General features: G+C 66.6%; 1 protein-coding gene across 1 annotated transcript; it reads right to left on the reverse strand.

Annotated features, from left to right (window-relative positions):
• Positions 1-1,179: 1,179 nt before the first annotated feature.
• Positions 1,180-10,856, reverse strand: FRMD1 (FERM domain containing 1). The gene is made up of 11 exons (XM_052645629.1): positions 10,788-10,856; positions 7,322-7,412; positions 6,842-6,921; positions 6,479-6,555; positions 5,518-5,704; positions 4,947-5,102; positions 4,640-4,705; positions 3,672-3,846; positions 2,949-3,260; positions 1,647-1,729; positions 1,180-1,383 (listed from the first exon to the last, which is right to left on the reverse strand). Exons 1-11 carry the CDS (start codon positions 10,854-10,856, stop codon positions 1,180-1,182), a joined length of 1,500 nt encoding a protein of 499 aa, XP_052501589.1.
• Between the last annotated feature and the right edge of the window lie 2,843 nt (positions 10,857-13,699).

Here is a 13,699-nt window from a genome sequence, read left to right on the forward strand (position 1 = left end):
TGACGGGGACAGCACACTTACAGCCCGCCTTCCCGGCGCCCCTCACCTGGTGGGCCCGACCAGGCAGGACGCTGGGCTTCACCCACCTCTCAGTCACCCACAATGAGCCTCCAGCGAGGGTCAGGCTCTCAGCGTGGTTTTCCAGAAATCCCTGTGAAACTCTACTCAGCATTCAGCCACTGGTGGATGCCAAGCGAAGAGGTGGTGAAGCTCAGAGAGGTCTCGCTCCATCTCCCCGCACCTCCCATCCGGCCTCCTGATGCAGGGAGGGGGCGGTGGCCACAAACGGGCCCTGGGGTGGTGGTAACCGGGGCTGACCCGACCAGACACCAGGGCTGCCTGACATCCAGACGGCCTGGGGCTGGACGGACACTGGGGCTGGAGGTGGTGGTGGGGGAGCTCCTTCAGAGCCTGACTTGTGACGCGAAAGGAGGACACTCAAGGCTTCCTTCTGGAACATTCCTTCCGCACCCTCAGAGGGGACCATGGCTGAGCCTGCCCCTCCCACTTCCCGTCACCAGACTCACGAGCTCCTGGGACCAGTGTCCACGCAGCCCCACGGTTCCAGGCCCAGTGACTCCTGTGTACACACGACAGACAGGGTGCGGTCCACCGGGGGTCTGGGCCGACGCAGCTGGGCCCACGCCTCCCCCATGGGCCTCTGTCCAGCGGGCCCTGGACTGTGAGTGGCAGGCGCTGCAGACAGAGTGGGCTAGGGAGCCTGTGGCCAGTGGGGCCATGACAGTGACCCTGAGCTCCAGGCTCCTGGGAAGCTTGCTAAGACCCCTTCCCTGCAGGGTGGAGTCAGCACACACCCCACTGAGCGGGGACCGGACCCCCAAGCTCTGGCTTCTGCCTCCTGGAGGCGCGGATGGAAGGAGCTCAGACTGGCCGTGGTCCCCACGGCAGGGCAGGTGAGGCCTGCTGGGCACCTCCAGGCCTGGCGGTCAGAGCTGGCCCTCACCTCTGCAGGTGAAGGGGGCAGCGCCAGAGGCTGCGTTCAGTGCGGCTGGGGAGGTGGGGGCATTGGGGGGGCGGCTTGAACGGACAGAGGTACTGAGCCAGGGGGTGGGCGGAGCCCTGAGTGGACGGAACCGCGCTGCAGGGACAGAGCCCCAGGTGGGTGGAGTGGGTGGCGTGGACCAAGCCCTGCGGTGTTAAAGCAGCCCCCGGAGGTGTCTACACCACAAACTCCTCCAGGAGCTGGTCCTTCTGGAGCTGGCTGGGCGACAGGGACTTCACGGAGCCCCTCGGCCCGGGGTGCAGCGCTCGGCCGAGGGCACGGCTGCGGGGTGCTGGGCGCGGGGCGGGCGCGGGGCGTGTGTGGTCCAGGCTTCGGCTGTGCTGGCCTGTGTGTCCAGCTGCCGCCTCGGCTTCCAGGGTCTGCAGGCAGAGACCACGAGGCTGTCCTGTAGCTGCCCCATCACGGTCCGGCTCCCTTCCCCTTCCCGCCCCCCTTAACTAATGCACGCAGCCAGGGAGACCCCCGTACTCCAGGCCAAGCTCTCAGTCCCCCACCTGCCTTGTGGCCCAAAGCCTCACCTGCCCTCCACTGCCCACCAAGTCTCCCGTAGGCCCTCGGGGGGCCCTCGGCCTGACTGGAGAGCAGGGAGAGAGCCGGCTGCCCGGCCCACGGGGGTACTGACCTGGTGCAGGGTGGCCTCTGCGCTCGGGGCCCTCATACTGACCAGCGTGACCTGCACCACAGCCAGTGGCTGCTGCGGGGAGGCTGCGGGGGAAGGGGGTGTGAGCAGGGCCTGGGGACACCCCCGTGCTCCCGGCAGAGGGGGGCCCACCCCTGGGACCCACCTTGGAGATCAGACTGGGCACGTCTGTGGCTCACACACCCCCCCCCCCCAGCCCTGGGGTCACAGAGCGGTGGTCTGTGACCTCGGACCCTTGCCTGCAGGTCACCTGTGACCCCAAAGACTATCACACGTGTTCCCCATGCGAGGGGTCAGAGCCCCTTTAAGAAACGATGGTTTCTGTGGGCCACCTGGGCTCCTCCCCTCAGATGGTCCCCCAGGAGACCCCCCACCCCTACATCCGCCTGCCAGTTCCCGCTGCCCATCCTTCCACACTGGCTGCTGAGGCTGTCCAAGCTCTGACATCCAGGAAGACGCCACGTTACTATTACTAACACTACTGCTCACGCTGGATCACCGACCACTCGCTCGGACAATGCCTCGGGGATGGAGGCCAGTCTGTCCTTTACTGGAGGACCAGACACTCAGAAGGTGAAGTGGACAGGATGGCTTGACCCAAACCCGCTGTGTGACCCCGGTTGGCCCTAGGTGCCCTGGGTAGCACTGGGTGATCCTGAATGATTCTGGGTGACCCTAGGTGACCTGAGTGACTCTGGGTGGTGCCGGGTGCCCCTGCCTAACCTTGGGTGACTCTAGGTGGACCTGGGTGGCCGGGCCCTTGCACCCATCACGTCCACTCTCCAAGGTGCTACAGGCGCCCAGGAACTGGCAGAGTCTGTGTAACCTTCCTGGGGTGACCCCTTCAGGGCCCCCACTTCCAGACCTGCTGTGGAAGCATCTAAAGACCAGGACCACACTAAGCTGGGTGGTAGTACAATGGCGAAGTACAATCAGTGGCCTCTCCTCACATGGCTTCTGCTAACCCTGGGGGCAGCGAGAGAGAGCCGGCGGAACGCCTTCCCGCGGTGGGGCCTGTAACGAGGGGCCCTGGCCGGGCTGGGGTCCCTAGGAGGGACCGGCTGCAGGAGGGCAGGGGCCGCCCGCCATGGCTGCAGGGAGCCCGGCCCTCCATGCCCCTCCCTGTCTGCCCCCTGGTGCAGGGATCCCATGTAACCGAGTGCCCAGGAACCAGGGTCACGCACGCCCTGGCCTCCAGGAGTGCCCACAGCGGTGGTCCAGCCGGGGTCTAGCCGGGCGGCAGGCTCCGCGTCCCCTGGCCCCGGGTGTCCCCCGCGCGCCCACCTCTGCCGCCGCCAACTGTGCCAGGGCTGCTCCGGCTGGTGCTCGGGCTGTAGGGGGGCTCCTCTGTGGGGAGCTCCGCGACCCCCTCGGGCTCGTCCACCGACATCTCCCCGGGCTCCGCGGGCCCCGCCCGCTGGGGGCCGACCTCGAAGGCTGGTGCGTGGGAGCTGCAGCGGCTGCCAGCCCAGAGGAGCGAGCGGAGGCTCGGGGGATGTCGGTCTGCCCCCGCGTGGTCCCCGCTGCCGGCCGCCTCCGGGTCCCGGTTGCCGTCCCGCGCGGCGCTGACGTAGGACTCCCGGTAGCTCTGCTTCTCTGTGCGGGGAGGGGCAGCGGCCGTGAGAACAGCGCGGGAGGCGGAGGGGCCGCACGCGGAAGGGAGGCCCCGGGCGCGCTCCAGCCGGCTGCCAGGCCCTGCGAGCCTAGGCCTCCCCGGAGGTGTGTGGGGGGGGGAGGGAAGTGCCACCCGAGACCAGGGCCCCCGTGTCCACCGGCACCGCCCAGGACCAGAGACCAGGGCCCCCGTGTCCGCCGGCACCGCCGGGAACCCGGGCGGAAGCTGTCAACAGGCCTTGTCCTCTCTGCCCCAGGGCGCTCGCGTCTCAGCCTGGGCGCAAGCACACGGGCGCACGCACACAGGCGCTCGCACACAGGCGCACCACGCACACAGGCGCACCACGCACCCTCGTGCGCAGGGCCTGCGGGCTGGGCGGGGATGGCACCCACCTTCCGCCTCCTCGAGCCGCTGCAGCTGCTGGCGCGCCTGCTGCAGGCCAAGGTGCAGCTGGTGGCTGGTACGGAGCAGGCGCAGCAGGTGGCGGGAGCGCCAGGCGCAGCCGGTGCGGTACACGAGTCTCCGGGCCGCGGGCTGCCCATGAGGCCAGAGCTCGAACCTCTTGCCCTGAGCAGAGAGGAGTCCCGGCTGTGACTTCAGAAGGAAACCAGGCGGGAGATCGCCAGGCCTGGGGCTGGGAGGCTCCCTCCCGATCTCTGTCTCGCTCCCCGATTTTCCCTGGCGTGGGGGGCGGGTGCGGCCGGGGGGGGGGGGGGGGTGGGGGGGCGCCGCTGAGAGCAGCTGTAACGTGGGGCCCTCTGCATTGGGCTGGGGGAGGCCGGACCCCTGGGCCCACGGCGTGTGGGGCGCCTGAGGCCTGAGAAGGAGCCGATGGCCAGCCCGCCCCCAGCGCCCACCCTCCACCCCAACCGGGTGCCAGGCCCAGCCGTGAGGTCTAGAAGTGGAGCCCCTGGTGTAGGGTGTCCATGGGCCCCTCCTGACTCCTTTATTGTCCCCACCCAGGAGGCAGAAGTTCTCCTGGTGACAAGAACTGGGCAGCTGGCCCCTCAGGAGGGTGCTTCCAGGGCGGGGCCGTCTCCAAGACCTCCCTCCTAGACACAGACCTCAGGCTGGGCCTGCACTCGTGGGCGATGGCGTGCCTGGTCAACACCCTTTAGGACAAGCGTCTGCCAGGCTCCCCTGGGGGCGAAGGTCCACCTCCTAACCTTAACCCCCTTGGACACGCACCAGAAAGGCCAGCTTCTCAACGTGGGGCCAGGGGAAGTCATAGAGCAGTTGTGGGGTGCTGTTCACCTCCTGCAAGACAGCAGGGTCGGCCACGTCCACAGTCAGCCAGGGGACGGGCATGGCCAGCGCTTGGGGCGGGGTGGGGGCAGGGCGAGAGGGCCCCTGCAGTCACCTGGAAGACCTGCACCCCTCTGAGTGTCAGGCCCAGGACGACGGTGGGTCGGTCCTCCTTCTTATCCTAAAGGCACACGGATGTCAGTGAGGTCCAGGCCCGTGGACCTCCCCACCGACCCTCACTGGTGGATCGGGGAGTCTGCAGGCTGAGGTGGGGTCCTCCCGCTTCCCCTCTGGCCTGAGTCAGGGTCATGGTCCCAGGACGGCTGTGGGGACACTGGCACCCCCTCCTCCATCCTGGTGGGTCCCGGTGGCTCGGCCTGTCCTGACCCAGGGGAGGCGTGCCCCCCCCATCCTGCAGGGACCTTGTAAAGCCTGAAGAAGTGCACGGGGACGTCCTCCAGCCGGCAGGCCTCCCGGATGAAGCGCAGCTCGGCCTCCCGGGGGCTCAGGCCACGCTGCTCGCGGTGCAGGGCGGGCGCGTGTCTGAGGACGTAGGCGCTGCCCCTCTTGGCGATGATCTGTGGGGGGACCGCAGCCCGGTCCAGCCTGCGCCCACCCCTCTCCGATGGACCCCCTCGCCCCTGGTAGACTCCACCCCCTTGGACTCCTCCTGCTCCCCCCGCCCTGCCCCTGTGGATACCCCGCCCCCAGTGGCTACCCTCGCCTACGTGGACTCCCCCCCTCGCCCCTACCCCTCGTGGCCCCCCATCCCCAGTGGACGCCACGCCCCCACCCCCATGGACTCGCTGACCCCGGTGAATCCCGCCCCCCATGGACTCCGCCCCGCTGTGGATGCCCCCAACCTCCCCTGCCCCCAGTGGACTCTCCCCTCTCCGTGAACTTCCCCCGGCCCCGCCCCCCACCCGCTCCCCTGCCCTTCACCCCCACTACCCCCAGTGGACCCCTGACCCCGGGAGGGAGAGAGACCCTCACCCACTGCGGGAAGTAGGCCTGAGGCTGGAAGTAGCGGCCGGTGTGCACCAGCCGGCGGTGGTTGCCCAGGTCGGCCTGCAGCCCATAGGCGGCCAGCAGGAAGTAGGCCTCCTCGCAGTGGACACACTGCGAGCGCAGCACGCGCTCCTTCAGGTGGTGGTAGTAGAGGTGCCGGGCCGCGCGGTCCCTGCGGGCGGGCGGGTGAGGGGCCAGGCTCAGGGGGCCACCCCCTGCGTCCCTTGGCCTCCTGGACCCCGACCTGTCACCCCCAGGCCCTCGGGGCCTGGCGGCGGGGCAGGCACAGGTGGGCATGCGGCTCCTGAGACTCCAGGTGAGCAGGGCCCAGGGACCGGCCTGCAGGCGGGTTTGCAGCCGCCCGCGCCCCAGGGAGGGCCCCTTTCTTCTGCTCACTCCCCGCACCGCGGGGGGCAGGGCACCCAGGGCCAAGTCCACTTCTAACACCCCTGGCGCGCCTGGCCCCATGGCACAGGGCCACCCTCCCTCCCCCCAACCTGCCTGATCGCCCCCTGAGACTCTTCCAGAACCCTGCACACCTGGGCAGGCTCGTGGGGGCCCAGCTCACACGCTGGGGGGTGGTTCCTGGACCCAGGCCCTGCTCACCCCCAGGCCTGGGCCGGGTTCCAGGTCCCCTGTTACCTCACACAGGCTGCAGGGGCTTCTCAGGAAAGCAGCTCAGGAGGAGCCTGCAGTGTGCCCGCCCAGCGGGGCACCGGCAGGAGGGCGGCCCCCTACTTGCGCAAGAACCCTCAGACCCTGCCCCACCCGCTGGGGAAAAGCCCCACCCCAGGGCATAAAGACACCTGCGCTTGAAATGCGCTGGTTCCTACCCGGTCCTCCCAGGCAGCTGATTGGAAATACCGGCTGCCCCCACCCTCCGCTCCAGCCTCGGCGGCCGGGCCTGAGCTCGCCACCTTCGCGCGTGAGAACAGCAAGCACCTACCTGATGAGCCTCCCGCTTTCCACGTAGTACTGCACCCCGAGGAAGGCCACGAAGGGGGCGCCCGGCCTGCCGCAGCCCTGGGGCTGGAAGCGTGGGGCGCAGGCTGCAGAGAGGCCTTGGTGGGGGCTAACCGCCGGCTGGTGTGCCACCGGAGCCACCACCCACCTCCCAGCAGACCAGCCCAAGCCCACGTGCGTCCTGCGGGCTGCTCGTGGCTTTATGTCGCGTTGTTAGAAGGGAAAGCAAGCATCCAGAACAGTCGGGCACTCGCCTGCACCCTCAGGGCCGACTCCATGCCACGACCCGGGGGACGGGCCCCTCGAGGGCCAGCAGCCCGGCCTCCCGCCCGGCACGCTGACTTACTCCGTGTGTCTCTCTCTTCCAGTCCTTGGAGAAGTATTTGCTGAGCTTCTGCTCCAGATCCATGAAGATGTGCTCGTTGTCTACGAAGAGAGGCAGGGCCTGGGCAGAGCGTGCACGAGTGTGTGTGCCTGTGTGCACCACTGCGAGTGTGTAAACACGTGTGTGCACGTAAGTATAATGTGTGTGTGAGTGGTGCATGGATGTGTGTAGAAGCATGTAAACGTGTGAGATGGTGTGCATGAGTGTGATCACGTGTGTGCACGTGGGTACTTGAGTGTGTGTGTGACTGTACGAGTGTGCGTGTGACTGCCTGTGTGACCACGTGTGTGCTCTGATGCGGTGAGGAGGGATCGCCCCATGCCCCTGGAGCACGGCACGGCGGGGCACCAGGCAGAGGCCTGGGATCGTCTGCCCCGAGCACCTGCCACCCCGGCAGGGAAGGGGTCGGGGTCCCAGGGTCACCGGGCGGTGCTTGCTTACTTCTGACCACGCTGAGGCCAAAGAAGTGGGCTTCCCTGATGCCGGTCAGGTCGCACACCTGCTGGAAGAGCTCACGCCCCGTGGCCTGCACCTGTGGGCGGGGCAGGAGGCCCTCAGGGCGCAGAGCAGGGCAGCCCCCGGGAGGGGCGGGGGTGCAGAGGAGGGGCTCCACTGAGCAGAGCTGGTGCACAGGGGCCCGGCGCAGGGGGCTTCCCACCCAGCAGGGTCAGCGCTCGGGGCCCCCAGAGGCTCCCGGGCTGACGACGAGGTGTCCGTGCATGCAGTGGGCCTCCTGTGAAAGAGGGTGGGGGTGCCCGACCCCAGAGAGGGCCCGCCCCCTCCAGGGACGGAGGCTGGGTGCCCCCACGCCTTCCCACCCTAGGCCAACGTCACTAGGCCACTCCTGGAAGTGGGGCTGGGGTCTGGGCACCCCTGAAAGGAGCTGCTGGTTGGGGTGGGGGGTCTGTGGCTCCCCCGCCGCACTCTTGCTGCAGGCACCTCCTGCTGGGCTCCAGGCCCAGGCCAAGCCCCCGGCCCTGCGCGGCCCGTCCCGGGTGTGTGTCCACCCTGCACCATCAGAAGCCAAGCGGCCCTTTCACCCACGTGTGCCCAGAGGAGGGCGTGCACTCACTCAGTCCAAAAACGCTTCAGTCCGCCTAAAAAGTTCATTATACCAAACATCCCACAGGTTTAAATTTCCAATGGTCTCACGAATGTCAGCATTTTCTTGCTTTGCTGGTTGGACAGAGCTCAAGGCCTTGACCTCGGGGAACCCGGGTGCTGTGCCCCGTGGCCGACACGTCTCCCGGGTGCCTCTGGGCCTCCATACTCTGCGTTTCCTGGGCTGGTGGTTCGGCCCGACAGACGGAAGCTCCTGTGCGGCGCCGCCCAGTCCGTGTGTGGGAGGCTGGCTGTGGAGGCCGCAAGTCGTGGACCCTTTCACCCCGGAGCGGCCGCGGGGCTGGAGAGCGGTGGCCCCGGGTGCTGGGCGTGGGGCCTGGCCCGGGGCGTCCGAGGACGCTGCTGCAGGCTTCCGGGGAGGCCGTGGCTCCTGGGACGTCGGGAAGCTCTGTCATCAGAGCACCCACACCGCCTTCAGTCAGAGGGGCGTCCCGCTTCTTAGTGGTCAGTTCCTGGGGGCCGGCCTCGCCACTGTGCATCTGACTTGTTGAGGGTCGGTCCCTCAGCCTGCCAGGATGGTGATTCACCATCTGGGTCTTCCCAGCCATTGTCTCCTGACGCTCGGTGTGAAGCCGCGGTTCAGGTAAACACGGGCTCCGCCCGTGCGCTCAGCCCGGCGTGCACATGCCTGGAACTAAGCTGGCCCCAGGTTGCAGGGCCGGGCGGGGAGCCTGTGGGGCCCGACAGGCTCACCTTCCTTCTAGACGCGTGTCCTCCAGGGAACTTGCCCCCGCCCCGCCCCCGCAAAGGTCCCTGCGGGGCCAGGCTCACATGGGCGGGGCCAGGCTCACATGGGCGGGGCCAGGCTCACATGGGCGGGGCCAGGCTCACATGGGCGGGGCCAGGCTCACATGGGCGGGGCCAGGCTCACATGGGCGGGGCCAGGCTCACATGGGCGGGGCCAGGCTCACATGGGCGGGGCCAGGCTCACATGGGCGGGGCCAGGCTCACATGGGCGGGGCCAGGCTCACATGGGCGGGGCCAGGCTCACATGGGCGGGGCCAGGCTCACATGGGCGGGGCCAGGCTCACATGGGCGGGGCCAGGCTCACATGGGCGGGGCCAGGCTCACATGGGCGGGGCCAGGCTCACATGGGCGGGGCCAGGCTCACATGGGCGGGGCCAGGCTCACATGGGCGGGGCCAGGCTCACATGGGCGGGGCCAGGCTCACATGGGCGGGGCCAGGCTCACATGGGCGGGGCCAGGCTCACGTGGGCGGGGCCAGGCTCACGTGGGCGGGGCCAGGCTCACGTGGGCGGGGCCAGGCTCACGTGGGCGGGGCCAGGCTCACGTGGGCGGGGCCAGGCTCACGTGGGCGGGGCCAGGCTCACGTGGGCGGGGCCAGGCTCACGTGGGCGGGGCCAGGCTCACGTGGGCGGGGCCCACACCTAGCCCCTCCCGCCCCTCCGCCCCAAGTTCTCCTGCTGCCCCCCCGCCCACGGCCGGCGGCCGCTCTAAGAACACACTGAACCCCCTGAAGACCCACGGCCAGCTCGGCCAGCTCGCTGGATGCGGACACAGGGCCTCGGCTCCAAACCAGAAGTCTGTCCCTGAGCAGAGAAGCCAGGGGGCACTGCGGTCCCTCGTGCCCCGCCCCAAGGGCAGCCCTCAGAGAGCCAGCTCTTCGCCAGGCCCCTCCCACAGTAAGTTCTGCTTTTTCACAAACCACAGCTATCCTTCAGTGCCATCACCTCAGGACAGATAGATGGGGAAACAGTGGAAACAGTGTCAGCCTTTATTTCTGGGGGCTCCAAAATCACTGTGGATGGTGACTGCAGCCATGAAATTCAAAGACGCTTGCTCCTTGGAAGAAAAGCTATGACAAACCCAGACAGTGTATTAAAAAGCAGAGACATCGTTTTAACGACTAAGGTCCGTCTGGTCGAAGTTCTGGGTTTTCCAGTGGTCATGTATGGATGTGAGAGTTGGACTGTGAAGAAGGCTGAGAACCGAAGAATTGATGCTTTTGAACTGTGGTGTTGGAGAAGACTCTTGAGAGTCCCTTGGACTGCAAGGAGATCCAACCAGTCCATCCTAAAGGAGATCAGTCCTGGGTGTTCATTGTAAGGACTGATGCTAAAGCTGAAACTCCAATACTTTGGTCACCTCATGTGAAGAGCTAATTCATTTCAAAAGATCCTGATGCTGGGAGGGATTGGGGGCAGGAGGAGAAGGAGACGACAGAGGATGAGATGGCTGGATGGCATCACCGACTCAATGGACATGGGTTTGGGTGGACTCTGGGAGTTGGTGATGGACAGGGAGGCCTGGCGTGCTGCGGTTCATGGGGTCGCAGAGTCGGCCATGACTGAGCCACTGAACACCAGCAGCACCACAGACCCTTCCATGAGGATGCCCCCCAGGAGCAGCGATCGCCCTAGGCACGTCTCTGCACCTCTAAACGCGACTAAGACAGGCTGGCGAGGGGAGCAGAGGGAGAGGGCAGCCCTAGGCCCCAAGACATGGCCTGACATGGGCTCCAGGCTGTGTTCAGCCTCAGCCACAGCCGGGGACCGCAGAGCAAAAGGGACACATGCCCCATGAAGGGAGCCGGAGCCAGAGTCCATTTCTCCGGGGTGTGGGGCGGCCAGAGGTGTAGGTCGAACCCATGCTGTCCCCAGGCAGAACCCCGCCTGCTCCCCTCCACACTCACCCCCGGCCCCTGCTGACCCCAGGCCCTGCTCCCCTCCACGCTAACCCCCGGCCCCCCGTCCCCAGGCCTTGCTCCCCTCCACGCTCACCCCCACGGCCCCCGTCCCCAGGCCCTGCTCCTCTCCACGCTCACCCCCACAGCCAGCCGCAGCCGCTCCCGCGTGGGCAGCAGCACCAGCACGTCCCGGAGCTCCGCTGTCATCCCGCCGGCCGCTCGCAGTTCTCAGGACCAGGGTCCTCTCTCTGCTTCTGTGGGGAGGACTCGTCAGGGCCAGGAAGCGGCGGCAGCCGGCGTGCCCCCAGAGGGACTGGGCCGCATGTCCCCACGCACGGGGCCCTCCTCTGCCGTCTGGCTGCAGGCGGGGCGCCGCACCCAGACTCACCTAGCTGCCGGCTTCCGGGGACGGGTGCCCTGTGAGCTTCTGGCTGGGAAAACGCTGGCACTGGGGCCAGACCAAGGTCCAGGCTCCTAAGTAGCTGCGATGCCTGGAATGCAAATAAACATGCGGCTGGCTCCACCCTGCTCCTGCTGACCCCTCTCCCCAGCGGACCACTTCCTCCTCCAGATCGGGGACTGGGCATAGCTCCATCATGGCCCCAAGGGCCCCGACGTGGACCGCAGACCCAGGGCCACCGCAAGGAAGCCTGGAGGAGCTGGAGGGGCGTCCCGAGGAGCAGGTGCCCCAGGTCTGCATGGCTCCCCGCCTGCCTTCACACCTGGAGGGAGGTGAACCCAGAGATGTCCAGGCCAGACCCCAGACAAGGTCTCCCCAGAGGTTCCTGACCTCTCAGCTGCTGGGAGCACGGGCCCACAGGTGAGTTCCACCCCTGCCACCGGCCAGCATGCTGGGTGAGCCCTGGGGCCCCTGAGCTGCCCCTCTGAGAGGGTCTGGGAGAGGCTTCCAGGCCACAGACAGGAGGCCCCTGGAGGGCGGCTGGCCGGTCCGGGAACTCGGTTCCTGCTATCCTTTCGTCCCGCCCTGCAGGGCTTGGAAGGCGTGGGCCGTGGGCGGGGAGATGTAAAGCCCTTCTGGGCTCTGTGTGCCCCTCGCTGCCCACCCTGCCCCCGCCCGCTGTGGGGGTCACGGGGAATCTGAACAGGCTGCTGCCCTGCCTTTTGTCTCCAGGGGCAGCGCAGCCCTGCTCTCCTCCAAGATGTGTGCGTCCCTTTAACCTGCGACTTGGTGTTTCAAATGGCTGAAGAGCCGGAAAGCAGATGCTAACCCCTGACCCCTGCACGTGCACCTGGTTGCCTGACTCACTGCCTGGGATGACCTGTGAGCCACAGACAGTCCTGCCATGAGGAAGAATGGACGCAGGCATGGCCCCGTTCCACGAGTGTCCGAGCGGCGGCAGTCACGCACCTGGACACACACACACGGGAACCCCGCAGGGGTGCAGGCAGGGACACAGAAGTGGGGCTTCTCCCAGGGAAGGCGCCAGGAACGGACGCCAGCCCCCACCGGGCAGCTAATGAGCACAGCACAGGGGCTCTGCCCCACGTTCTGGATCCTGGTCTTCATTCTCTACCACAAGATGGGCCTGCCAAGACTGTTTCAGAAATAAAGCATCCAAAACGTAGGCCCATAAAGTACAAGTTTCACAGAACGACATAGGAAAACCATTCAGCAGTAAGTAGGAGCAAAGTACTGGTTTGTGGACAAATGTCAAAAAATCATGCCAACCGGAGAACAGGATTTACACGAGTCCACGACACGTGCAGAGAGGCCACACCGGAGGCAGAAAGCAGGTCCGTGCTGCCCGGCTGGAGGCGGCCGCAGGTGGGGGACGCGCTGCGGTCAGACAGCGGGGGCACGGTCGTGTGTTTACCACTCACTCTATTGCTCATTTGAATGTATTTTTAACATGTAAATCATACTTCAATAATGCCCTTAAAATACGCTATAAAATGGTAGAAAACCACAAGAAGTCATCCACAGATGGCACAGAATACAAAGCAATCGTCTGCCAGGAAAGCTGCTTCTAGCAGGCGTGTGTGCCTGGGTGTGCCATGCGTGTGCAAGTGTGACAGAGTGAGCGTCTGTGTACCCTGATGTGTGCCTGAGAGTGTGCCTGTGTGCACTGTGTGCATGAGTGTGACAGTGTGTGCACGCGTGCCTGAAGTGTGCTTGTGTGTGCCGTTTGTGTGTGACGGAGTTTGCATGTGCGTGCCGTGTGTGTGCTAGTGTGACAGTGTGTGCGTGCCCTGTGTCCATGAGTGTGACAATGTGCATGTGTGTGCCCTGTGTGCACGAGTGTGACAGAGGGTGTGTGCGTGCCCTGTGTGCACGAGTGTGACAGAGGGTGTGTGCACGTGCCCTGTGTGCGCAAGTGTGACAGTGTGTGCGTGTGTGCCCTGCATGTGCGTGCCCTGTGTGCATGAGTGTGACAGTGTGCGTGTGTGTGCCCTGACGAGTCAGCGCCGCCTGTGGCCAGCGCCTCACCTGCCCCTCAGGGAGCCGGTTCTGATGGTCGCAACGGCTTGCTTTAGGAACAAGGAACCTGAGTCTGGAGGAAGAGCTGCTGGCTTACTGGCCGTGACAGCCCCGCCCGCCCCCACCCCCCCACCCCACCCGTCCACCGCACTTTGCCCCCGCCGAGGGTCACCTGCCTGACCCACCCCGTGTCCAGTGAGCAGCCGGGGCCAGCCCCTGCTGCTTCTTAAGGGGCTGCTGTTATTCCCACTTTTCCTGGAGGGGCAGCTGGCCAGAGGCAACGCAGCTTGCTGGCTTTATCCATGGGGAGCCTGAGGCAGAGAGGCCCCTGCTCCAGCGCCTCTGAGACCCCTGCTGCAGACCCCGCTGGACTCAGGGACGTATGCTAACTCTCACCGCACATACAGGGCTGCTCTAAATCCCGAGCGGCAGACTCAGCCTGGTGGGAAGCGCAGGGGTCTCACTGCTGCTGGGTGGGGGGCGTGCAGAGTGCTGCGGCCTCCCCGATGTATCCCTGCTGGGAACTGAGGACCCCCTGCAGCCCTGACCTGGTGATGAAACGTGGGCGGGATGCCCCGAGAGTGCCCAGGCCTGTCTGCGTTTGCAGCTG

This window comes from Budorcas taxicolor, chromosome 9 (genome assembly GCF_023091745.1).
Source record: "Budorcas taxicolor isolate Tak-1 chromosome 9, Takin1.1, whole genome shotgun sequence".
Taxonomy (NCBI): Eukaryota; Metazoa; Chordata; class Mammalia; order Artiodactyla; family Bovidae; genus Budorcas; species Budorcas taxicolor.

Coding starts and splice junctions, on each gene's coding strand:
- FRMD1 (XM_052645629.1), bottom strand. CDS start 10,856: ATGACAGCGGAGCTCCGGGACGTGCTGGTGCTGCTGCCCACGCGGGAG. Junction 6,922..7,321: donor TGGCCTCAGCGTGGTCAGAA/GTAAGCAAGCAC, acceptor CTCTCTTCGTAG/ACAACGAGCACATCTTCATG. Junction 1,384..1,646: donor CAGAGGCCACCCTGCACCAG/GTCAGTACCCCC, acceptor CTCTGCCTGCAG/ACCCTGGAAGCCGAGGCGGC.